At 39.4% G+C, this 27,205-nt stretch overlaps 1 protein-coding gene across 1 annotated transcript; it reads left to right on the top strand.

Moving 5' to 3' along the window:
• Window positions 1-451: 451 nt before the first annotated feature.
• LOC146462547 (structural maintenance of chromosomes protein 2-like) lies at window positions 452-27,126 on the top strand. The gene is made up of 33 exons (XM_085085268.1): window positions 452-715; window positions 2,218-2,367; window positions 2,809-2,931; window positions 3,069-3,107; window positions 3,565-3,675; window positions 3,762-3,806; window positions 3,945-4,037; window positions 4,741-4,818; window positions 6,235-6,297; window positions 7,863-7,916; window positions 8,568-8,663; window positions 9,327-9,516; window positions 10,375-10,429; window positions 11,024-11,144; window positions 11,711-11,769; window positions 12,834-12,893; window positions 13,339-13,396; window positions 13,576-13,656; window positions 14,379-14,525; window positions 15,326-15,448; window positions 15,575-15,656; window positions 16,336-16,471; window positions 17,352-17,476; window positions 18,699-18,784; window positions 19,467-19,574; window positions 20,108-20,173; window positions 20,341-20,418; window positions 21,232-21,297; window positions 21,406-21,534; window positions 23,142-23,342; window positions 24,310-24,435; window positions 24,728-24,879; window positions 26,196-27,126. Exons 1-33 carry the CDS (start codon window positions 548-550, stop codon window positions 26,581-26,583), a joined length of 3,657 nt encoding a protein of 1,218 aa, XP_084941394.1. The 5' UTR covers window positions 452-547; the 3' UTR covers window positions 26,584-27,126.
• Window positions 27,127-27,205: the final 79 nt, after the last annotated feature.

The raw sequence follows: 27,205 nt of genomic DNA, 5'->3' as shown, positions 1-27,205 counted from the left end.
AAGCACAAAGGATAGGCAAACCCCCTTTACTTGACAATAATTTCCTAGATAGTACATTTCACCTTAGGAACGCGTAACGTTCCCTCTAAAAAGTTAAAAATTCCTTTCCCAACTGTTACTAAAAGTTTCGAGTATCACTATCGTTTGCAGAAAGCGAAAAGCTTAGAGCTATCTCTATTGAGGTACTTATTTCGTTCTGTTGCCATGGTGAATTTAAATCTTTTTGTTTCAGGAAGGAAAAAGAGTCTTTTACTCTTCTTTAGTAACGAATTTCAAGGCAACCTTTTTCTTAAATGAATTATTCTATTTTTGAAATCTAACTGACCGACCAATACCGGCGTTTTGCGTTCTATTACGCCATTTGGACTTTTTAGGGGTGGGGGACTGAGGTCTCCTTTAAAAATATCGCTTGTAGGCTGGGAACGAAGTGTTGTTCTCGCAAAGGCTCCTGGGAAGGTTGTTTGGCGCGAAAGACGAGCGCCATTTTCCAAATTCTAACCGATGTTTTCCTTTTGTTGTAGTTTGTAATCTGCGTTGGTTTTCTGAAATGTACATCAAGCAGGTCGTTATAGATGGATTTAAATCCTACGCTCAGAGAACGACCGTTTCTGGTTTCGATCCCCAATTTAACGCCATTACCGGCTTGAACGGCAGCGGCAAATCGAACATACTCGACTCCATTTGTTTCTTGCTTGGAATTTCGAACTTATCCCAGGTAAGTTTAAATTTCAGAGTGTATTAGACTTTTAGCAGTATAGGTTTTCCCGTCATTACATAATGTTATTGTACTTTGTCAATTTAGTGGAATCTTTACACCGTTTGAAATGGCATCCGGTCGTTTCGCTACAAATAAAGCTTCAGCGTACAGTATATTTGCAGTCAATCGCGACGTGATCGAACAAATAGAAGCTAAAGTTGTGCCTAAAGTCTTTCTTTCTTTTTTTTATTTTTTTGTGAGCTTTAATTGGATACAACGATTTCTCTGCAAAGGTGTCCCTGCTGACTCTAGTACTGTCAAGGCAAAAGCCGCCACGTTGTCAACATATAAGCTTAAATTAAGTTGCAGTGTAGCTTATACTTAATTTGCGTAATTTGCAGTAAGTCATAAGAAAACGTAAAGTTATGTAATTTCTGCATGCTTGTAAGGAATCATGAGCCTCTCTATTGATCACAGGCTCAACCCACATACGTGTATATTGCAACTGCCTTGGGACATATGGTGCAATAAATGTTGTGCCACTAGCACTAACAACACAAATGATGGAACAGAGAATTAATTTTGCACAAAGGAAAGAAAAAATCTTTGACTTCAGCGAGAATCTAACCCACGACCTCTTGATCGTCCGTTGCTCTACGGACTGAGCTACAAGGCCAGACGGGAGCAAGTCGTGACTGATTATGGTGGTAATTGCGGCAATGTGAATGTGAAGAGTACAAATGAATGTTGTGCTGCTAGCACTAAGGACACAAATGGTGGATCAGAGCATTAACCCTGCAGTTTAATATAAGTTACTGTAGTTGCAGAAAGTAAGACTTGTATCCATGGCATACACATACACGTATGTGGTTTTCTATTGTTACATGTACATGCTTCAATGTCTTGTTCAACGTCTCTCACAGCATACTCAGCAAGAAAAACCAGTACATGTAGAATGGAGATAGCTGAGGTGACAAGCGGTACAACATCTTCAGGTTTTCAGTTCCGAAGGGGAAAGAGATACATGTACTACTGGAGGTACAAAAAAAACAAATTCTGGATGCAATTTCAGGAAATTGTGTGACCCATTTGAGTTCCAACCCAATTTTTTCGAATTTTCTGTGTAAATGGTAAAACACCCAAAGGGCAGTTGCAGAAAACGTAATGGGACCATGCAGCAGCAACTTACGTATACATGTATAAGGGGGTTAGTTTCTAAACAAACTGCGGTGCTGCGTCATTGGGGAATAGAAATAAATGTTTGGTTTGTCAATGGGGTTGATAACTAAAGGTAAATTAGCCGCCATAAAGAGATTCGAGTTTTGAGTGTTAGCCCCTTGTCAGAGTATATCAAGGAATTATGAGTCTTACCAAGGGCTAATGCTTGAAAGATCAGCACCCAAATATCTATACGGTGACCAATTTACATGTACATGTAGCAATCAACTCTGTTGATAAACCAAACATTGGTACGTATACATGTAACCCTGTATTAATTTTTGCTTATTGTGATCATGCAGGTGCGAGCAAGCAGTTTACAAGAGCTTGTGTATAAAGGAGGACAGGCTGGCGTGACTAAAGCTACTGTGACAATTACTTTTGACAATACGGACAAAAAGCAAAGCCCATTAGGGTATGAGACTTTTGATGAAATCACAGTTTCTAGACAGGTAAGGCATCTTTGTGTTGAAAATATTTGAGCTATGATGTTTCAAGATCGTTTGACTCTCAAACCCTTGTGTAGATTGGGCATTGAAGGTTGTGTTTTTCCATGGGAGTAGGCAGTTCTAAGTTAGTGTTACAGAAGACAATTTTTCTTGCAACACTGTTGCAAAACAAGTTGTAGACAAAATTGCAGATGTTCAGTACTGATCAAAAGTAAGTTGACAGTCTTTTTCGAGTCTCAAGATTCTCAATGCTTGAGTCTCATTTACACGAAGATGTCACCCAGGTGATGTACGCTGTATTTGTGTAAAAGATTATAATAGTACTGAAATTAATATATAAATGACATGCAACCATTGTTTGAGTTGTGATACATTAAAATGGCCTTCTTTTTTATTACTATTGTTGTAACTTTTATTGTGTCTGTATGATTACATCATTTCCAGGTGGTTATCGGAGGCAGAAACAAGTACCTGATCAATGGCTGCAATGCTAATAACACCAGAGTTCAGGACTTGTTTCGTTCAGTTCAGCTTAATGTCAACAACCCCCACTTTCTCATCATGCAGGTCAGTAATTAAAAGAACTTAATGCTTAAAAAATTTCTTGTGTCTGATATTGGCTAATGACCGAATGTTACTTCTAGCACTGGAGATAAATGTGCAATGCAGCATTTACCATATCAAATTTTATCTTACTATTTCAGGGCAGGATTACGAAAGTGCTAAACATGAAACCACCTGAGGTAAGTCTAAAAGGGTGTGATCGAAATACTACATTAGCTTTTGTGTAACTGTAAAATACAATCTGGTAGTAAAATTAAATGCACCTAAATGTAACATGACTTTGTTTTCGAGGGCCCATTTCTCGAAATCTCTGATACCTTACTGGGACTAATGAGTATTTTTTATCAAAATAATTTAGTACAAACATGACAATGTGTGAGGTACATTACAGTAAATGTAAACTGTTAAAGACTTAACTTTACCTTTCAAAATTAACAAAGATCGAACCCTACTGAGGAGCATGTATGCACTAAAAATTGTTTTTGAACCCAGTAAGTTATTCGGTCGCTTGTTTTGTTTTTAAACTTACATGTAGTGGTGAAGTGGTGGAAATGAAATCTCAGACTTCCAAGGTTGTTTTTCAAAGCTTTTGACAGCCGTGAAGATCAGTTTATGTTCAGTTGATTTTGTTTTTAGATCTTGTCAATGATTGAGGAAGCAGCAGGGACAAGAATGTACGAGAGTAAGAAGCAGTCTGCACAACGCACCATTGAGAAAAAGGACAGCAAACTGCAAGAGATTGAAACAGTAAGAAAAGGCAATTGAAAAGAACTTAATTTGAGAACCAGTTAACTGTTAATATTTAAAACCTTCTGCTTTATTTTGTTTTTCAGATTCTTGCCGAGGAAATAACTCCAACTCTAACAAAGTTAAAAGAGGTATAATTTTATTGTAGTTTGTGTCATTGTACTACTTTCGTCAGCTAATGGCTATTTTGTCAGCTGTTTGACCATGTTAAATTGGTCTTTGTTTGAATACAATATATTTATCTTTAAATACTTCTATTTTTTTTACAGGAAAGAGCTTCTTATCTTGAATACCAGAAGGTGATGAGGGAGGTGGAACATCTGTCACGATTGTACATAGCTCACCAGTTTGTGATGGCCGAGGTAAAATAAACTAGCATGACTGCATAATGACTTGAATAGTTACCATATTTTGTGAGCTCACCTCCCTGACTCAGACAGGTCTTTTCTACAGGTCACATTCCACAGGTCACAAGTACAGGTCACTGTTGCACTGGTGTATAACCAAGAGGGTTAGCATGCCCTAGGCCTGAATTAGCTTTGGGCTAGCAGATCCTGTTTACAGTGTAGCTTGTTCACGCTAAGCCTGAATTAGCTGTTTAGTATGGGGTTAGGGCTAGCAGACCCTGTTTAGCTTGTTTATATACAAATAATATTATCACAGTGACCTGTAGTTGTGACCTGTGACCAGTAACCTGTAAAAGAAACCTACCACCCTGCCTCTACTCCATCGCAAGCCTGTAGAAGGGATTCTTTCCATCCCTCTTCTTGAAGCTGTTCAAGGTTATACTTACAGCTGGATGGAGGAACTTGCATTCAGGACAGTTTTGCACTTTTCAATGTGTGTTGAAAAGCCTGAATTCCCACCTCTTGTTCCCCTTCCATCCTTCAGCTTGGCTGAAACTAAATGCCCAACAACATTGAAGAGCTGTGAGCATACTGTACGTACATGTATACCCGACATATAGTTCCTTGATATTTACATGTATGGTTCAGCTTACGTTCTTGAATAAGTGATTGTCAAGTACATTCATTATAATTACAAATTCCACTTTTCATTTTTTAGGATGTACAAAAAAGATCTGCAAGTGAACTGGAAGAAATGAAAGAAAGCATAAAAATGCTCCAAGAAAGATATCAAGAGGTAATGTTAATTTTTGTGAAAAATTTGTGAAACATTTTACAATCATGTATAATCACATAATTACTGTAACTACATGTACACTAGTGTATTGCAAATGCCACTGATAACATTCAAACTGTAGTGGAAGGTGTTGTTTTGAACACCCCTTTTCTTTCCTTCAACCAAAATAAATACAGTTGAACCTCCACTAACGGCCACCTCTCCACAATGGCCACGGCGGACAGTCCATACATTAGCTCTTGTTTAAACCTCTCTACAACGGCCACTTCTCTACAATGGCAACGGCCACTAAAGTGCATCCCCAACTGCCAAAATAACCTCTCGACAACGGCCAGTACAGTTCTTTTTTGTAAAAACCTTTTTTTATCAACATGCAGTAATGGACATTTGTCTACGGAACATTACGTTTCTGTATCCATTTTAATGATATATGTATTTTGATTGTGTTCCATTTATATGCTGCAGTAAGCATAAATTGTCTATGTACAATAGTATAGCGAATGTTACCAACCTTGCTCGTTTCATCTTGTCAATTTTGACAAAAATATTGTGTACGTTTTATTGTGTATTTTATCTTTATATATATATTATTAAGATTGGATTGCCATTATAGGCTACAGTAAGCACGAACTTGGCACAATAAACATGTTGTACTTCCCGAAAAAAAGGTGTCATATTACACCCCTACCTCCCCATAATGGCCACCTCTCCACAACGGCCACTTTCTTCTGTCCCCAAGGTGGCCGTTTTGGAGAGGTTCAACTGTATACATTGTGATGCGACCTTTTGAAGGTGGCATACGGTCAAATAAAGTCGCACTTTTTTTTAGCTAACATGGCCTTTGTGGCTGGGATTAACCCAATTTTTTTAGTATGAAACAGCCAGATTTAATTGTATTATTACTCCCTCGTGATTGGTGTGCTAGTCCCGTTGTAGAGTTTCCTCCAGCAGTTTTTCCCCAGTGTCATTTTATACATGCAGATAGAGAGAGAGAGAGAGAGAGGGATGGTGGAGTTAAGATTTTTGTTCAAGGAAACAGCATGACAAGGCAGAACTAACACTGAACAGATCCTCCAATCTTTTGATCTAAAGTCCATTGCGCTTAGCAATACATGTACACTGCCATACTTCCACTCTAAAACCTCTTTGTTGATCCCACCATCCTGCTAATGCCACCACCCCATCAATGCTCAATTTGATTTTTTATGATGTGTCGAATTAACAGGGCTCTTAACCTCTGTAGCTGGCCAGTATTTCTACAATGCTACATGTACATTGTACTTGCAGTTCATGTTTTTTTTTCTTAATAGAAGCAATACCTTAGATGTTATTGATACTATGGAAAATATAGAAGTTATTGCTGTTTGCAGTGTAATGTTTCCAATAAAATTTTTATTGTTCAATTTTAATCCACAGATTGAAGGAAAGGTGAAAGAACTCAGTGCTGTCATTTCTGAATTGGAGAAGAAAAAGAGTGCTGTAAGTTTTTATGATCATTGATAGTGTGCATACCTTCTGTATAATGTAGGCTACTTATTAAAGTATTCTTTTTATCCCAGTTGAAGTAACGTGGATCTGTTATGATCTTATACTTGACCCTCTCTCCTCCCTCCATTCATCTCCTAACCTCCTTCAAGCTTTCTTTCTTCCTTACTCCAGCTCCATCCCACCAGCTCCTACTCTTCCTCCTCCAGCCCACCTCCTCCCTTCATCTCTCCAGTTCCCTCCCTCCCTCCATCTCTCCAGCCCCCTCCAGCTCCTTCCCTTCCTCCACCTCTCCAGCTCCTTTCATCTCTCCAGCTCCCTCCATCCCTCCAGCTCCTTCCATCCCTCCAGCTCCCTCCATTCCTCCAGCTCCTTCCCGTCCTCCATCCCTCCAGCTCCTTCCCTCCCTTCATCTCTCCAGCTCTCTCCATCCCTCCAGCTCCTTCCCTCCCTTCATCTCTCCAGCTTCCTCCATCCCTCCAGCTCCTTCCCTCCCTCCATCTCTCCAGCTCCCTCCATCCCTTCAGCTTCTTCCTTTCTTCATCTCTCCAGCTCCTTCCCTCCCTTCATCTCTCCAGCTTCTTCCATCCCTCCAGCTCCTTCTCTCCCTTCATCTCCTCAGCTCCCTCCATCCCTCCAGCTTCTTCCCTCCATCCATCTCTCCAGCTCCTTCCTCCCTCCATACCTCTAGCTCCTTCCTCCCTCCATTTCTCCAGCTCCTTCCATCTCTCCAGCTTCTTCCCTCCCTCCATCCCTCCAGCTCCTTCCCTCCATCCATCTCTCCAGCTCCTTCCTCCCTCCATTCCTCCAGCTCCTTCCATCCCTTCAGCTCCTTCTCTCCATCTCTCCAGCTCCTTTCCTCCCTCAATCTCTCCAGCTCCCTCCATCCCTCCAGCTCCTTACCTCCCTTCATCCCTCCAGCGCCTTCCATCTCTCCAGCTCCCTTCGTCCCTCCAGCTCCTTCCATCCCTCCAGCTCCTTCCATCTCTCCAGCTCCCTCCATCTCTCCAGCTTCCTCCATCTCTCCAGCTCCCTTCATCCCTCCAGCTCCTTCCATCTCTCCAGCTCCTTCCATCCCTCCAGCTCCTTCCCTTCCTCCATCCCTCCAGCTCCTTCCATCTCTCCAGCTCCCTCCATCTCTCCAGCTCCCTCCATCTCTCCAGCTCCTTCTATCCCTCCAGCTCTCTCCATCTCTCCAGCCCCCTCCATCCCTCCAGCTCATTCCATCTCTCCAGCTCCCTCCCTCCAGCTCTCTCCTCCCTCCATCCCTCCAGCTCCTTCCCTCTCTCCATCTCTCCATATCCTTGTCTTCCTTTCCTTCAAATTCTTCTGCCATTTCTCCCTTCCTCATACACTCTTCCTGTCTTTCTCCCATTTGCCAATCTTCAATCAGGAAAGTGCATGTTTGTTTAATATGTCTGGCTGGGAAAATGATTTTCCCAGATGCATTAGCATGTTGATCAATTGGGAAATTTTTCCCTGCCTGTGAAAACCAGTCCCCTCCTGCTGAGAACCCTACAGCTATAAATAATGAGACCCCTGTGTTAATAATCCGACAGGAATCAGGAGATGCTATCACTCAGTTGGAGAAAAAGTTTGATGAAGTTTCTAAGGTACAGTAATAAAATTATTCTTGAAAATGTTCTTTGTGACTGCCACATCTTTATATACGAAATAGTCAAATTTATACACTAATTCTTTTTAGTTCAAAAGAAATATTCTGCAAAAAGACAGACTGACATTATGGGCCCTCAGTATTGCTTGCAGAAATGTACATTAATAAGGGAGAGGAGATCCCATTAATTTTATTCAAACAAATCTGTCCCAATAAAGAGCAATGTCCATGTAATGTTAGGTGATTTTATTAATGGGGTGGTGTTATACTGCTCTGTTGTAAAGAAATATAGAGTCCTAAAGTGATGACGTCACAGGAGCTAAATTTTTGAAATTGTGGGATTTGTTAGTATATTCGGAAAGAGCGTGATGAAAAATGCCTACTTGCCAAAAATCAGAAGGATTTGTATGGAGTCATCGGGGGCATAACAGAGCAAAAATCTCGCCCCCAAATTGCAATAAGATGCTGATTTTTGGCAAGACGGCATTTTTCATCATGTTCTTTCCGAATATACAAACAAATCCCATAATTTCAGAAACTCAAATATTTGTGACACCACACTTAAAAAGTCTTTAGGACTCTATCATTGATCACGCAAATTTACATATACCTAGATCATTTCAGGCACATTTATTTTTTTGTTTAACAGATTGATGTGAAGGCAAATTCTGATCTAAAACATGCAAAAGATTCCCTGGCAGCTGAGAAGAAAAAGAAGAGGACACTTGAGAAAAACATAGTTGATGTGAGTATAATGTTTAACAGAGTTGAGCACTTGACTGTTGACTGTTGTAAAATTAATAGAATAATTTATAATAATCCTTTGTCTTATGCATTTGCCTTGTTTTGCTTTATGTGGATAAAGCACTAATTAGACTAAAGCAAAAACCTTAAAAATGCATCTATAGCTGTAGCATGCTTTCCTTTGTGTTGTACTGTAAAAACATATGATTATGTGTTAGCCAATCCGCAATCTATTTTGTAATAACCACAATTATGAACCTTCTAATAGAAAGTCTTGTACCATTCTTGGTGTAGCTTGTCCATAGGATCAGGAAAAAAAATTAACATTCCATCTCTCTAAAGTAAACCATTTTTGATTTAGGATTTGCTGTGACGAAGGCAGTGTTCCAGATAACTTTCAAAATCAGAGAGTCAATGAAGAATTTTGAGGGTTCAATAGCTCTGGTTCTCTCTAAATCTTCTTAAGTTTGCCATTCATTTTGTCGGGTCAGGAAGCCAGGCTTCTTGGGTTTCTGACCTGAGACCCCTCTCTTATCTGGAACACTGGACGAAGGGCTCATGCTCGAATTGTCAGCACTCGAATCTCTTTACGGTAGCCAATTTACCTTTAGTTATCAACTCTGTTGATAAACCAAATTTTCATGTTTGTTTAACCTTGTTCCAGGATCAATCTCAACTGAAAAATAAAGAAAAAGAGCTGAAGAAGTTGAGTGACCTCCTGGTGAAACTGGAAGAGAAAGGCCAGGAGGACAGTGAAGCAGTGAAAGGTGCTCAGGATCACTTCCATGCTGTGTCGGCGGGTTTATCTAGTAATGAGGGAGGAGAAGATAAAACACTTGCTGACCAAATCATGAGTAAGTTATAATGTTCTTCTCCACAGCTGTCAGCAAACACTACATGTATAAGCATAATTCAGATTGAATCATAAATCCATTACTTTATCTTTCTCTTTGTCTAACTATTGCAACACCACATTAAGTACATGTAATCAATAATATCTGCTGGCGGTAGTCTAAGAAAGATACATGTTACTGGAAAAGAAAAAGACAAGAAAAGTGCAAGGTTTATGGAGGTCTAAGTTTCATTTTGAAACAGTTGTTAGCTGTGTGGCGGCAAACATTCAGGGGGAAATTGCAATCTTTTCACCATAATTTCTGCTACAAACTTCTGCTCAATTTCCATTGTGGATTTTATTGCTACCCCATTTGTTCAAGGTCTAATTTTTGTGATCCTTTTCCAAATTTTGCTACCCTTTGCATCCGAGATTCAAAGCACCCTTTTCAGCCAAAGCCTTTCTGTATAGCAGAATAAATAGAGGTTCTCCAAGTAAGCATTTGTGGTACAGGTGTATACAGACTGTAGGCCACGTAATAAAGTACTATAATAATTATATAATTATTTCATTTGAAAGGGTGTGCAAAATAAGACCCTAAGTGACTTTTGATGTAAGGTCAAATTCTTCTTTTGTTTCAAAGGCGAATACAAGGAAATTTGGAAGAAGAATCTAGCAATATATCAGAAGTCACTTAGGGCTTTTTTCCAGGCACTCCTTCGTTTCAAGTTTCAAGGCCAGATCAGGACTAACAAAATTATAGTATGTCTGGGTTTGGGGGGAGGCAGAGTATGGAGGAGGAATTGTAGGACATTAATTTTGTGGTGCTATACTTTCAACCAGCATAATCTCTATTAAAAAGTTATTGTCTGATTGACAGCATGTAAGAATGAAATCAGCTCTGCCGAGACTGAATCCAAACAGGCTCAAATGAAGTAAGTCATGTTCCCCTTGTTTTTTCCAGTATGCTGTATGTGTTCATCCTTGGAGACTCATGGGCAGATAGTTGGGTCAGGGGGAAGTCAAAACTGTCAAGAGTGAGGCTTGCTCATTCACTCTTGTAAACTTCCCCATTTTGACTTCCTCCTCAGTGCCCAACTATCTGCCCCTGGGTCTTCAAGGATTGTATGTGTATAGAGTTGCTTGAATACACCCCGGTATATCTGTTAACTTGGTCAAAAACCTACAGATCTACACTTTCTTTTCCATCTCATGTTTTCAGGAGGTAGAAAGCTTGGTATAATTATATTGCTCACCTATTTGACTGACACTGTACATGTCTTTTGTACATGAAGTTTGTAAAGCATATGTACATTTGTGCTGTTGCGCATTATTGATTGATTTAACAGTGATGATAATAAAAAAAATACAATAATACAGTCAACTCTCACCTTGCGGACACCTCACTGTTACGTACATCCCAATAATACAGACAGCAGCTAAATCCCCGGCAAGAATAAATTACAGACGTTTGACTGTGTCTGTGTCCACAATAAAGGGAGTTGACTGCATATGATTTACATTTTCAGATTGAAGCATGCACAGTCAGAGCTGAAGAAGAAACAGTCTGAGTTGAAAAACACTGAGAAAAGTTACAAAAAGGACAAAGATGCCCATGATGCAATTGAAAAGAGTAAAGCCAAACTAGAGGTATTTATTAATTTTAAACAAAAAAATCATAGAAATCTTCTTATTCCATTTCCAGCCGACAAATGTAAGTATTAAAGTACGAAAGTAACTCCGAAGAACATCCTGCAGTACTCAATATTTGAGTCAACAACCAGGAGATAAATTTATAGAAATGTAATATTTCTATTTAATTGAAACTGTCAAACCCTGCCTGAACACAGGGATCAAAGCCACTGAGGAATTGGCATTGTTTGCATAGAACTTTGTTAGGATTCTTTGCTTTGTTTATTTCTTTAAAAATTATGCATGTGATATTTGTATTTCTTGTAATATATATAAGCTATGCTTGTTTGTAAAATTATCCATCGCTTGATAATGGTTTTGAATTAAACCGAAATATTACATTTCTATAACTTTATATCCTGGTTGTTGACTCAAATATTAAGTACTGCAGGACGTTCTTCGGAGTTACTTTCGTACTTTAATCTTCTTATATACTTGCAGGTATGCAGGTAGCATCTTTTTTTAGTTACATGTACCTCTAGGAAAGTAATCTAGCTGATGTTGTTTTGTAAAATTTTGTGTAGGATGAGATGAAGAAACTTAATTATGAAGAAGGAAAAGAAGAAAAACTCATTGCTAGAAGGTACTTACATGAATACAAAAGAAGTATTTGATTACCTTTTTTTTCTGGAAATTTTAGAATATACAAGTCCTGGTCTTATATTACGTGAATTGGTTCAAAGCACTTTTGAGATACCTTATTGTTAGGGGATAGGTGGGGGTTGTTATTGTTTATTAGGGAGGGGAGGGAGAACTATTATTGGATCATGGGGTCCTGTTGGGAGGATTTAAGATTGTCAGAATGAGATTAGGGTGGCTTTCATTTGGGTGGGGTGTGGCAGGCACCGGGTGAATAGACCCTTCTCCAAAATGGCAGCAAAAGTTTTGAATGAGTTAAAATTGAGCTGAATGAAAAACTGATACCAGCACTGGAAAGAACACCTTTACTTTTGTAACCTTGCAAAGGTTCAGAATATTAGGTGTTATATATATCAGCTTAGGAAATGTAAGATGAAATTTGACAAATTTACAGACATTTGTATCACTGGGGTATACGTCATACCCCCAGTCATAGAAACGTCTGTAAATTTTTATTTTTCAACTTACATTTTCTCAGCTGATATTACACCTGATAAGCTGAAACTTTGCAGGGTTACTAAGGTAAAAGTGCTCTTTCTAGTGCTGGTATACGTTTTTAATTTTAACTTATTTGAAATTTCGGCCGCCATTTTGGAGAAGGGTCCATTGACTGTCTGTGGACATGCCTTTGCCTGGCTGCTTTTAACAATCTCAACCAACATTTTTCCAGAAAATAACTTATCTAAGTTAGGTAACTTGTCTGGGTGCACTAATCTCTTGCCTGGCTGATCAAAGTTGGGATCCTGTTTTTTTTTTGTTTTTTTTTTTGTTTTTTTTGTTTTTTTTTTTTTTTCAACCAGTAAAAATGACCTCTTCTGAACTCTTATATGAGCATCATGAGGGAAGACCCAGCAGTCCGTTTGAAAAGCTCTGTATTCTTTTTGAAATGTTTTAGGGAATGACTGCAGGATTAGGTATAAGAACAGGAATTTATGGTATCATTTGGGTATTAGATTTCTTTTATGTGTTACAGCGTAATAGTTCATTGTGTATTTCTTGTTGTTTTAGACGGGAGTTGGAAGCTGAAGTTTCAAAACTGAGGACTAAAGTGGAAACTCTTGAAGCAAAGTATGTGCTGAATTTGTGTCTATTACTTATTTTCAAAGTAAACATTATTTTTAAAAGGAACCTCCACTCTTACAACATATTTAGGTTAAATTGTTGGAAATAACGTCTAAATTTCAAAACTTAGTTTAAAACGTGGAGAAAGATGCAAGCTGACTAACAAATGGGGCTTGACAAATCAGTAATATTAGCAGGAAAGACAGACAGACAGACTGAAAGGACAAACAAAAGACAAATACAGTCAGACAAATAAATGCGTACCAGCAATAATAGGTCTGTTTTAAACTGAGGAAAGTATAAAAATCCCCTGAAACTTTAATGTAAGTTATGACTGTCTCAATGAAGTGGATGTTAAGACTAAATTTTTGTCTTAAGAAAGTTTTCTTTCATGTTTGAAATGAAATAGCAGACTGAATTTACCTTAATTTTGTTACATCTTTTCAATTAGATTTCCAAACCTTCAGTTTGAATATAAAGATCCAGAGGCAAAGTTTGATAGGAACAAGGTGAGTTTACAGTACATTGTTATTTTATTGCTAATTCATGCTTGATCCTAAACCAACATCAAATGCTGAACTCAAAATAACTCTCTGGCACTCCAGCATGTTATGACCATACTTGCAAAATGGTGAAGTAACAGTAATATTATAGAAAATGATTGGAGTACATTTTGACTTTTTTGCAGGTCAAAGGTCTAGTTGCTCAGCTTATCCAAGTCAAGGATGTTTCAACTGCTACTGGTCTGGAGGTTACAGCAGGTGGAAAGGTGGGCGTTAATAAGAATATTTTGAATGGATTAATGAGTGGAAGATCCTTTGAATGGTTTTAGCAACTTCTACAGTTACAAAAAAAGACTGAAAAAAGATAAGATTCATAAAATTATCCAGTCAGCTCTGGATCCACAGTCACCGTTCATCCACCTGATCTGAAGTCATGGTCAGCTTCAACTAAGAGGGACGAACTTCTGATCATCATCAACAACAAGCAACTGGCCTATCAAACTTGGTTTGTTAGCTCAGTTGGCAGAAACATTGTATTTTTATTGCAAGGTCATTCAAGCCAACTGTTTTTCAACCTTTAATTGTTACCCAAGTTGCCCAAATTGTAGTCAGGGTCTTTCACTCATAAATTGCTGTTCACATTTAGCCTGTATGTATGTTAATTGTGCATAATATTATTATGAAGTTTGAAGTGGATTACATGTTGAAATGACTGCAACCAACCCTACATGTACAGGCTGTAGGTCGAACTTAGTCCAAAATGAATTTCACTGCGGTTAAATTGACACACCTAGTTTGAAACAGTTTAACCTACTGTAGGTTGAAATTATTTTAACCTACTGCGAAATTATTTTGACTGCTACACTAACATCTGCCTTGAGTATCCAAAGAATTAATGAAGAGAAGGCCTATTGAGTGAATTAAATGCAATGGAATTTTTTGTAAGAAAAACATTGTTTTAATGTTGGATTTTTCAAAATATTTTCAGCTCTACAATGTTGTGGTAGACACAGAAGTGACAGGGAAAAAGTTGATAAGCAATGGCAAGCTCAAACGCCGCTACACGTTCATTCCATTGAATAAAATAGCGGCAAGGACTCTTTCTAATGATGTTGTTAAAAGAGCAGAGGGCTTGGTAAGTTGGTTTTAGCATTAAATTTAATTTAAATTTGTTTGGAGTTTTGACTGTGTGTATAAGGTGCCAGAACGTTATGCCTTTGCTTTATAAAAATAAGTTAGGAAGTACTTGCTTCTACAAGGACAATAAATTTTGTGGCATATTTTAGTCAAAAAAAATATCTCCCCAGTTTTTTTAAAATTTGATTTGTTGCATAATCAGCAAAATTTTCCTGTGTCAGCCAGTTTGACATGTCTTAAACTCAGCAACTTCACCCGCAATCAGTAAAAGTGGTCAATTATAGGGAGGTTTGTTCAATTAAATTGAGGAGTTTAAGCGGATACGACATCGACGGCAACAAGAACAGCATAAAACAATAGGATTTAGCGAGAAAAACAAAGGCCCTGCAGGTGTGTTTTTGGTACATTTCTTCGCACGTCCTCGGGAAACAACAACGCAACATGGCTGAATTTAAGGTTTTTTGGAGAACATGAGCACATGACGGTAAATTTTTCTTTCTCTGTCAATGCCGTTCCTACCAATTCTGTCCCAGAATAGTTCGGCTACATTGTACAAGTTGAACTACTTGGGATAATCGCAAAGTAGCGAAAGTAACACGAACTTATATTTAAGTGACGTTTTCGTTGACGTTACTGTCATGGTTGCTTAAAGTCCCTACCGACTCAAGAGCGCTCTAGCTATCTGGACAAGTAACGGTTTAAAAGCAACTTCTAACTAGCCTCAACCTTGATGCACACTCTCCTGTGCTAGTAATTAAGCTCTATTTAAGTTCCATCCTTGTTCTTGTTTGTTGTCAGGTTGGTAAAGACAATGTCCATCTTGCTCTGTCCCTTGTTGGTTATGATGAAGAAATCCAAGCAGCTATGGCGTATGTCTTTGGTACTACATTCATCTGCGACAGTATGGACAATGCCAAAAAGGTTCTAACATTGTGTTGTTTACTCTCAGAGTTGAATGTTTGTTGGACGGTATGGAAATATGTTCTGGGCTTCTCGAAACCTGAATACATCCTTTTAATACTTGCTGCTGCGACTTGAATATTGCAGGTTACTTATGACCCTAAAGTGCAGGTGAGGACAGTGACTTTGGGAGGGGACCTGTTTGATCCACAGGGTACTGCTACTGGAGGTAAGGACACTTGCATTTGAGTGGTTACTCTTGATGCCATCATCCACAGACTCAAAAGTTAGAATCACCTTGTACAGCATAATAAACATCACCACGGGAAAGTACTGCTAGGTAGCTTTCATTTGAATGGTCACACTTTAGCATTTAATCCACAGACTCAAAAGTTAGAATCACCTTGTACAGCATAATAAACAGCATCACAGGAAAGTACTGCTCAGTAGCTTTCATTTGAATGGTCACACTTTAGGATTTCACCCACAGATTAAAAAGTTAGAACCACCTTGTACAGCATAATAAATAGCACAATAGGAAAGTACTGCTCAGTAGCTTTTATTTGAATGGTCACAATTTAGGATTTCACCCACAGATTAAAAAGTTAGAACCACTGGCAAATTTTACAGTTCAATGAAAGGCACGACAGGGACGTACTATTCAGTAACTGTAGGATTTTTTCCCACAGACTCGAAAGTTAGAACCACCTTGTACAGCATAATAAACAGCACCACAGGAAAGTACTGCTCAGTTGCTTTCATTTGAATGGTCACACTTTGGATTTCATCCCCAGACTGAAAAGTTAGATTCAAACTGTATAACTTATGAGTTGCTTGTTCGTTAGGGTTAGGGCAAAATTAATGTACCAGTGTAGAAATTAAGCTGTAGAGGTGGTTATTTTTGTTAGGTGCTCGACCATCGCATTCGTCCATCCTGATAAAGTTACAGGAACTGAATGAAGCGCAAACCGTGCTGCAAGAAAAGAGTGCTGAGTTACAAGATGTCATCAAACAGCTAGACAGCTGTAAGAAAGTGGCAGACAAGTAAGAAGGGTTCAAGTTTTGGTGCATTTTCGGGTTTTAAACGATTGTTTGTCCAACCAGTTTAATTAGGGGCTTCCTCGCAGATTTGACGTTAAAGCCATGATCCCAAAAATGTATCACTCTCCATAGGGTAGGGTGGCCGTAGTTGCACTTTTAGAAACCTAAGCATGCCCCTCGAATCCCGTCGTCGACCAGCCATTCTTGCCGCTGGAACTAAGTTCCATCCTCTCTTTCAAATTTGGAAGCAATGTTTTTCTTGGTCTTCCTCTTCCTCGTTTACTGAGGACTCGCCCGTGCATGATGATGTCAGCCAATGGAAGATTGCTGTGGTGCCGCGTGACATGGCAGACCCATTTAAGCTTTCTTTGTTTCATGAAAATTTTGTTACGCAGGATTTAAGTTTTATCCTACACGTGATCTCTGTGGGTGTTTTGATGGTCACACCCTGACAGAAACGTCATTTGTACTGCAGCTAATTATTAGGTATAAAACGAGTTCTTTTAAGCTGTCTTGTTACAGTCCCTGATGTCCTCTGTGTGATCAGACGAAACAAGTCCGAGACATAAATACCTCTTACAAACCGAGTTCTCGGTCCGTACTGTAAGTTACTTACCGTACGGACCGAGAAAACGTTTGTCGGGCGCGCGGGAAAGGAACAACTTTCAAATTTAGCGGGCCGTACAGTGAAATACGGCCCGCAAAATTGACCAATCACACCGCGCATACTAAGTGAGAGATATAACAAAGAACGAGTAGTTGCTATGTGCTACTTAATCGTTAGTGATTAAAAAATTGAAAAAACTGAATTATTGAAAAAAAAAAAAAACAGACCTTGAAGAACACGTCTTTCATCATTTCTTTTTTGTTTTACCCTTACCAGAATCCGTCAAATAAAGCAACAGTACGATCTCAAAGTTCACGAAGCAGAACTTGTGCAGGCTCGACTCAAACAGAGCACTCACCACCATCAACTGGAAGAAGTTGAAGCTTTGCAGAAAACAGTCGGTGAGTCAACTGAACTTAATTTCGTTATTCACACAGCTAAACTCTGTCCAACGCAAAGGATATTGAACAAGGTCCAGGGCCTGATGCTGCTTGCTCTTAAATGTAGATTAGTTTTCTGTGGCATGAAGCAACTCTATGCCACCCTGGATGGGATGCTACTCCATCGAAGGGTTGGTCTCTTATATGTAAGTCCTGTCGCTTTAAAGTTGTTTAGTCACCAACAACATTACAAAGGTTTCGCTAGAACGAACTACATAGGCATGACTAACATTAATAGGCCTTATCACGGTTTTCGACGCCATTTTAACGGGTAGGCAAACAGGCTTGAAATAACTGTGTTTGTATGTAAATCCGATGTCAAATAATTTTTATAAAATATCGCTTCTGAAAAATTCATGATTTGGAAACTTTTGGCACTAAGAAAAGGATTTAAAGAAAAAATTTGAGGGATGTAGCTGTGACAGAAAGCGGCCAGTCGTGTTTGGAACTTTCCATACATTTCCCTGTATTTTTTCCCGCGAACTATTTTTAGCAGCAGTTCACGGCTGGTTCGCTATACAGACAAATGTACGGAAAGTTCCAAACACGACTGGACGCTTTCTGTCACAACTACATCCCTCAAATTTTGTTCTTAAAATCCTTTTTCTAGTGCCAAAAGTTTCCAATTCATGAATTTTTTAGAAGCGATGTTTTATGAAAATAATTTGACATCGGATTTCCATACAAACACTGTTATTTCAAGCCTGTTGCCTACCCGTCAAAATGGCGTCGAAAACCGTGAAAAGGCCTACTGGAAAAAAAATCATGCCGATAGCTGTAACAAAAAGGACACTGATTGGTACCCAACAAACTAGATAGGCGCTTACAAACAAAAAAACTAAGCAAAACAAAACAAAAGCCAAGCAAACAAAACAACAACGTATTAGCAGCGTCTTCAACGGAAAGGATACTCCAGCATCAAAGATACAAGTAGATGTTTGTTGTTTCTGTAATAATTGCTGTTTTACAGTTAGGGTTGTTAGCCCTAAGCCAACCCCATTTTCTCGAAGTGTGATGATTCATATTTTGTCTGGCCTCTACGCTTTGACCTGTCCAGCATGAATGGCCCTACCAGGAGCGACAACCTCCCGGTGGCATAGCTCTCACATAAGCGACCTTACCACGAAAAGGTGTGGAGCCTTTAGGACTGGTGTTACCCGTAATTTATGTTATATCTTTATAGATGAGCAACAAGAGCTGATATCTAAAGCAAAGGAGACGATTGCAGCGGCGACTAACAAATGCAAAGATGTAGAAAATAAAATGAAGGTTTGTATATCATACCTCCTTCTTTTAAGGAGACAAAGCATGTTAGGTTACATGTGGGTATGTTTGAGAGCTATATACTGCAATTACAGCATTCAGGAAAAACTGAAAAGTGGAGTGTGTGTCATTTGATTTCTTTATGCTGACAAAATAGAGTTTATAGTGTCACTTTTTCTACGCTTTTCAGGAATCGAGGCCCGTGAAGGTTATAGTTTAATTGGTAAATTTTTGCCAGTCATCGCACGATTAATTAATTTGAGTTGGAAATGTTGTACCACGATTGAAATGAAAGAAATAGAATTGGAGATCTTTAATAAATACATCGCTTGACTTAAGTGTCAATGTATTTAGCGCAGCACTAACCGAATTGGAATTAAGAAGTGTTGGCTTTTGAGGAGAGGGGAAATCCGGAATACCTGAAGAAAAACCTCTCGGAGCAAGGACGAGAACCAGCAACAAACTCGACCCACATATGACGCCGTGTCCGGGAATCGAACCCGAGCCACATTGGTGGGAGGCGAGTGCTCTCACCACTGCGCCATCCCTGCTCCCACAAAAAATGAAAAAGTGTCGTTGTTTTGGTTTCATTAACAGATCTTTCGTAAGGTTTTTGGTTAAACAACATAAATGGCAACTTATGACAATTCGTCCGTATAGAGTTTGTCATACTTGTTCCTCGTTGCAGGAAGCAAAAGCTCATCGTGAGAAAGAACTGAAGAAAGCTGAGGAAGATTTGAACAAGATAAAGAAAAAAGCAGAGGAGTCAACCAAAACCATGAAAACTAAACAACAGGTGATGTTTTTATTTTTATTTATTTATTTATTTATTTATTTATTTATTTATTTATTTATTTATTGCAATTTAATGGCACAAACCAACAAATCTCATAAGGATGATCGGTAAAAGGGAAAAAACACTCACAAACTGAGACGGATCACCTTTTCCCTAACCAAAAAATATAGGGGCAGTATTGTTAAATGACAATAAATCTAGTCATAAAGTTAGTTAAAGTTTATACAAAAACAAACTCACCACTCTGCCCTTAAAATACCAGCGATAGGTGGAGAACGAGCAGGCCTCCAAAAGGAGGGAAGCTCCACATGTTAGCAATTCTGTTAAAGGAACAAAATTTGATTACATTTGTCCGAGCGTTGTTCTTTTTGGGGGAAGACTCAACTGCTTGCCTCAGAGAGTAACGATCATTCTTCGCCGACTCCGAATAGAAACACATGTTTTCTCACATCGCAATCTTCTTTCTGTGAAACTTCGAACTGCCGTCAGCACGTTAGGGGTGTCCGCTTACAAATTATTCTTTTTATTTGTAGGAAGTCGAGGAGATGAAGTTGGAAATGGAAGAGCTAAATAATGAAGTGACTAATGTTGAACAACAGGTAAACAAACCCCAGTATTTTATAGATAACAAAGTTGATTGACCTGTTAGACATCATTCAAATTTAGAACCCGTTTAGTATAAACTACCAGGGAAGGTATTACGAGACGTCAAGAAACAGAAAGACGTTCTGAAAGTTCTGAAATGTTCCTGGATTTTTTCCTGCAGATACAAGCAATTGATGAAGCACTAGTTAAAGCAGAGGAACAAGTGACAAAATGTACCGAGACTGCCAAGGAGACTAAGGTACTGTGCAGTTTATTTTGTTCTTTGTAGAATGGTGATGTAAATGAAAGAATCACCACAAGGCTCGGGGTTGTCATTCTGTTTGAGAGTGAAGGCTGGTTTCTGATCTAATCGCCAGCCATCGAAACCTAGCGATCAGCTGCAATCGTTTGTGATTTGGATCACTTTATCGCTAGAAATACGAGTTGAACCATGTTTACATTCCATGTTCATGGAAACTGAGTGATTTTGCCTGCTTTGGTCGGCAAAACACTCTACCCTTTCATGTGGAAAAAGGTATCATCGATCGACAACGACCATTAGCTATAGCCATCGCTCAATTACGTTGTTGCACTAACATCGACAGCATGGAAAATCAAATTGTTGCTGTTGAAGATGCCTGTTTAACCAACAAACTGCAAAGAAAAGTGCTAAAATTGGCTAGAAATCTACAGGTGCACGACATTGCCAATATTTCCTCGTCGGTTTGTCTTCACTTTCCACGAAAAGAAAACAATGTCAAATTGCATGTAGAACCCTGGCTAATCAGTAGCACTTGTTCATTTTTTTAAGTTACACTAACCCGGACTATCACACTAGTCTTATTGCCATCGCACTGTTATCATCATTCGTACTTGGCAATAAGTTTCAAGGCTACTGCCTTACAGGTGCCCTTTAGCCTGGAGCACCCAAGAAAATGCTCCGGGCGCCTAACTTTATTTTGCAGCAGCACTTAACACTTCACATGTTGGGCTCCTAATCTCTCGGCTTTTGGCTTTGTGGGCTTCTTGAAATTTTCTCAGGCAGCAGCCTTGCGTTTTAATATTATTTTAGAAAGCAGTCCAAGAAGCGGCCGACAAGCTGAACAAACAGAAGGAAACGCTCAGACTTTGTAACGAGGTAATGAACTTCTAAATTTCATCGCTTATCTTGTCTAGTTTACTTTTCCTTGTTCTTTTTGGCACTGTAAATTAGAGGCTCACTGTGTATTTGTTTCTGTGCAAATAGGCCATCGGCGGGAAAGTCGGTGAACAACGAGACTTGCAGAAACAGGGACAAAATATTCAGCTGGAGTTGAAGGAGATGGATCATAAAATGACCAAGTTTCAACGTGATAGCAAAGACGCAGCTACCAAAGTATGTCTCAGATTTCGTTTATTTTCTTTAGGTTTTTACAAGATTGCAGAACAGTCCGTGTTTTAGTGCGGTTTTTGTTGGTGGTGGTGGGGAGGGTGCAGGGGGAACCGTGTGTCCCTAAAAGAGCCTGAGACAAGCGTGAAAATTGGGAGGGGTGATGGTTGGGAGTGAGGGAAAAGAAGTTAGAGATGCCTTGCTCGTCTTGAGGGCCTGGGAGCGAACTTAAGGACGGTGCCTACTAATAGAGAAGTATTTTTGCACGGTTTATCACTATGCGGGAAAAGCAGATCTTGGTAGTGGGTAATGAAATCCAAAAAGAAAATTGGGGGTAACCACGCATTTTTTAGAGATAACTAAGCAACAATTATTCTAAAAAGCAGCAAAATATAAAGCGATGTATGGCGCTTTTTTCCAAATTGAAGCTTTATTATCTCTGAAAAATACATGGTTACCCCCAATTTCTTTTTGGATACCAAAATCGCTAGCTAAGTTCTGCTTTCTCCGCATAGTTTTAAAGCACGCAAAAAAATATCCCTGTAATAATAGGCACCATTCATAGGAAACCCGAGTATCTCCAGATGCGCAGAACGTATGCGCAGTAACAATAGTAGGCACCGTCCTTAAAGGGGAAGTATCACGAAAATTTGATGTCATTTGAAAACCCAAAAACGTTTGTCTGTCAACGTAAACAAGAAAATAATTGTCTAGTTTTGTTATAAATTACCACCCCAGTGCAACAAAACTGTCGATTACTACCTCTAGTCAGAGACAGAGTAGGCCGGAATGGATTGAACTTGAAAAATGTTAGGCTAATATTTTTTCAAGTTCTCGCATTTTCGTTTCAAAAATGCGCTAGAACAGATCAAGAGTTGTTCCTTTCAAGAGTCGAGTTGATTTCTTTCCTCTCGTTGTGCTAGAATTATTTTGTAGCTAAACTAAGGCCTTATTTCACCATTTTTAAGAAAAGAGGTCAAAACCACCATGACACTTCCCCTTTAAGGGGGGACTTAACGTAAACGCCATTTTACCGCACTTTACATGGCTTTAATGGAAATATCTCGTTCACGTTTCAAGCGATCCAACAACTCTATGTTCATCCCGTAAATCTATGTTGTGGGGTGTTTTGTGAATTTTGGGGTGATTTTTGGGTATATTTGGGAGGAGATAGTTTTTCTAGAAGGATTAGTTAAATTAAGAGAAATAAGAAATATTGAAGAATTAGTGAAGTTTTAAAATAAGAATTTGTAGTTAATAATTAATAGACGGATACCTAGTTAGTCCACTAGCAACCTGGGGTGCTCTTGCGTGGGTATCAACTGTCTGTTAGTGTTCCAAAAATCATTTTCTTTCTTCTATCCCTTCTTAAAACCACTTCAAATTTCATTCAAATTTAAGTTAAAGTCCCCCCTTAACGGCGCGTCGCGCGTCGATATCGTGGGAGATAAAAGAACTGTTTTTTTTTTTGTTTTTGTTTTTTGTTTTTTCAGTCAGATTGTAACATTTTTAGATGCTTGTGTATCGAGGCTTCTAAATGCGTCTTAAGATCTGTGACTATTGCTTCTGAGATAGCATAGATAACAGTCTTTTTGCCCTTCATTTACCAATAGGTTGAGCAGATGTTGGAGAAGTACGAGTGGATCACGAATGAAAAACAGTTTTTCGGTCAGCCGAACACTGCATACGATTTCGCCGCTAATGACATGAAAGAAGTGTCCAGACGGCTGAGCAAACTGCAGGAAACAAAAGACAAACTGGGCAAAAATGTCAACATGAGGGCCATGAACATGCTGGGGAAGGCTGAAGAGAAGGTAGGTCATTTTTGCTAAGATTATGCAGGGTTCGTGCTACTCTTTGAAGTCCTTGAAAAGCCCTGGAATTTAATACGTTCTTTTCCCGCATAGTAGAGCGATGTCCAACTGAGGGGTTGTTTACATGGAGGGAGGAAGATCCTAGCACTAGGAAGATCCTAGCGGGCGGATCATCCTAGCGCCATATGTTTTCTCTCTTCAGTTTACATGCGAAAAGTTGTACTTGGCCCTAGCATTAGGATCTTCCTAGCTGAGAGATAGGAAGATCCTAGCACCATGTAAACTAATTCGCTCAGAAGATCCTAGTACCAGGGACAAAAAGAACAATCATGGCGGCAACCGGGCGTTCAGCTGCTTAAGGCCGACAGTTATTCTTCTTTTCCTTCTCCACTTGGTAACCACTTCGGCCGAAATTTCTGCATGTAAAGAAAACAAAACGTTTTTCCGCCTTCTCGGATCTTCCTAGTGCTAGTATCTTCCTCCCTCCATGTAAACAGCCCCCGAGTGTCGTAAAACCAAAACCAAAGTAATTACTCTGGCCAATCGCAACAGATTTAAACAACATAACGAGCCAATCAGAAATAAAAGCAAATACATGTAACCGGCGCCAAACCGGGGAAAACGCGTGTGGCCAAACCACGATTGGTTTTGGTTTGGCTTCCCATTGGTTGAGAAAGTGGCGCGAGTTTTGTAAACCAATCACAGAGCGTAGAAATGCAAAACCAGAGCAAACGCGAAATTACTCTCGACACTCAATTGAAAACCGCTCTAAAAAACCGCACAAAATATCTTTGAATTAGTGGGAAGAAATCAGAGGTTCTGAAACCATTCCGTGTTGCGCAGAACGTATGCGCAGTACCAAAAGAAGGCACCGTCCTTAAACCTTAACCTGCTAACATAATTTGTCGTTGGCTTCTTCTTTGTATCCCTTGCTCTTTATAATACACTTTATTTTTTTCTTATTCAGTACAACGATTTGATGAAGAAGAAGCGAATCGTTCTCAATGACAAAGAGAAGATTGCTTCAGTTATCAAAGAACTGGACGAGAAGAAAAATGAGGCGCTGAGGAACGCTTGGAAAAAAGTCAACAAGGTGAGCCCAAATTAAATAAGTTTCAAAAACATGTGTATTCGCTTGCTGATGACATAAAGTGAATCAAGTGTACAAAAGTTTCCAAAAAAAACTTCTTGTATTAGAAGCTCAAACAAAAATGAGGAGCAGCAAAATAACTCTATTCACATCAAATCTCCAAAAAACTCTTGAACGTCTTGGATAATAAGGTGACACTCGTGTTGTCCACGAGGTTGATACTTACGTTACTTGATCCACAACTGAAAATCAACTGTTCGTGGTTATTTATTCATTTATTTGTTTATTTGTTCAGGATTTTGGTTCGATATTTTCAACTCTTCTGCCCGGAACCACGGCTAAGCTCGCTCCTCCTGAAGGCCAAACCGAGCTTGATGGTCTGGAGGTAAAGGTTGCTTTTGGGAACGTTTGGAAAGAGAGTCTTAGTGAACTAAGCGGCGGGCAAAGGTATTTAGAATAAATAAATCAACTTTGTTTAACGAGGGTGAGACTTAACAGTCTATTACGACTGACAAACCCGTGGCCCTCAGATTCCGGATCGAATTGGAATTTGGAAATGTTGGTTTTTGAGGAGAGGGGAAAACCGGAGTACCCGGAGAAAAACCTCTCGGAGCAAGGACGAGAACCAACAACAAACTCAACCCACATATGACGGCGAGTCCGGAAATCGAACCCGCGCCACATTGGTGGGAGGTGAGTGGTCTCACCACTACACCATCCCTGCTCCCCTTACAAAAGGCTGACCAGATCTTTGAAAGGAGTAGGCAAGTTTTACTGTTTTCCAAAGAAATGCTAATAAAGCGATCCCTTCTTGTTGGTGCGCTCGAAAACGGAAACGTTTTACCATCAGGTAAAGACTTTCGGTTGAAAAAGAAAGTTTTTCATTTGATTGGTTCATGACCGAAAGAAATTGTTCCTTACTAGTTGAGTGTTTGATCATCGCAAAGTGTGTGTGCGTGTGCGTTTTTTTTTTTTAACAAACTTCGTTTGCTTTTGCTTGACTACGCTCTGTGATTGGTCAGAAACACTCGCCACTTTTTTTTTAGCCAATTAGAAGCCGTCAAACCTAAAACCAATCGTGTCTGTTGCACGCTTTTTCCCGCCCTTGGCGCCTACTGCTAGTATCTGTTTCGAGTTCTGATTGGTCGATTGTGTTGTTCACCTTTCTTGTGATTGGCCAAAAAGATAACATAAGTTTTGATTCAACTAACACTCACCTGTCAACTGAGAACTCGAAAACAGCAGTGGAATACTCGCCAACGACAGTTTCGCGTTGTGCCAAACATCTGCAATAGACCCTTCTCCAAAATGGCGGCCAAAAATTCAAATAAGTTAAAATTATAAACGTATACCAGCACTAGAAAGAGCACTTTTATTTTAGAAACCCTGCAAAGTTTCAGCATATCAGGTGTAATATCAGCTGAGAAAATGTAAGTTGAAAAATGAAGAATTTACATACTTTTGTATGACTGGGGGTATGACGTATAGCCCCAGTCATACAAACGTCTGTAAATTTGTCAAATTTCACCTTACATTTCCTAAGCTGATATAACACCTAATATGCTGAAACTTTGCAAGGTTAAAAAGTAAAGGTGCTCTTTCCAGTGGTGGTGTCAGTTTTTCGTTCAGTTCAATTTTAACTCATTCAAATCTGTTGCCGCCATTTTAGAGAAGGGTCTATTGTTTCTGGGTACGCTTTTTAACTTCTAAAGTTGAGTTAGTAAAGCTCTGCCTAACATGTATTTGTGCTGTTTTCTTGTTAGGTCTCTGGTAGCTTTGTCTCTCATTCTTTCAATGTTGCTTTTTAAACCTGCTCCGCTGTATATCCTGGACGAGGTAGACGCCGCACTTGATCTGTCGCACACGCAGAACATCGGCCAAATGCTGCGAGCACATTTCAGACACTCGCAGTTCATCGTGGTTTCCCTTAAAGACGGCATGTTCAACAACGCAAATGTTCTCTTCAAAACCAAGTTCGTTGATGGCGTCTCCACGGTAACACGTTATGCTCAAAACCAGCCATCCCGGGATGCGGATGGCGGAGGGGCACTGGGACGAGGAGGCAAAAGCACTGTCAAGAAGAAGGACGACAGAAGCAAGAGGCAGAGAATTGAGACTGCACCCCAGCCTCTCACGCCAACCCAAGGCTGAAAAGCATGTCGGGAATAGCCAACTAGCTACAGTACAAATCAAATGGCAAATCACTCTTTCTATGAGCATACGGTGGCTGTGTGTAAACTCATATACTGTATTGAAAGTCCTGGATTCGAATTGGTAGATGAAATCTGAATGTCTTTCACTATCTTAAGACGAGGCAGTTGGGTTGTGTCTCTCTAACCAGGTTATAAATGCTATGTTTGAAATTTCAGCGAAACCTGACGAGATGTTGGGGCAGCATGTTTTCTGGGCTGCCGTCTCTGTATAGGTAGATATGAAACTGTTGTTTCATGCCAAAACAACGGAACCAAATGATGGCTTCTGTTCACCGTACGTTTCCAGCTTTTTCCATTTCTGTAAAATTATAATTTTGCGCCTTGGTGTTTAGATTCTCTGTAGATGCTTGATATCACCTGAGGAAATGTAAAAGCGTTAGCTTTGATTTTGTTTTGTGTAAACTCCATTCCCTCTTGTAAATATTGCAGCAATTTTGCCTGCTTCCAAACTTTCCAATAAAACGTGTTCATTTAAAGTGGGCATCAAGCGAAATTTTACTTTTACATCTTATATCTTCGAAGTTGGTTAAAAAAACAACAACAACAACAACTCGGCTGCG

The sequence above is a fragment of the Pavona decussata genome, unplaced genomic scaffold, assembly GCF_977016875.1.
Source record: "Pavona decussata unplaced genomic scaffold, jaPavDecu1.1 SCAFFOLD_186, whole genome shotgun sequence".
NCBI classification, from domain to species: domain Eukaryota; kingdom Metazoa; phylum Cnidaria; class Anthozoa; order Scleractinia; family Agariciidae; genus Pavona; species Pavona decussata.
Note: the sequence above shows the minus strand (reverse complement) of the source record. Positions and strands in the feature narration are given on the sequence as shown.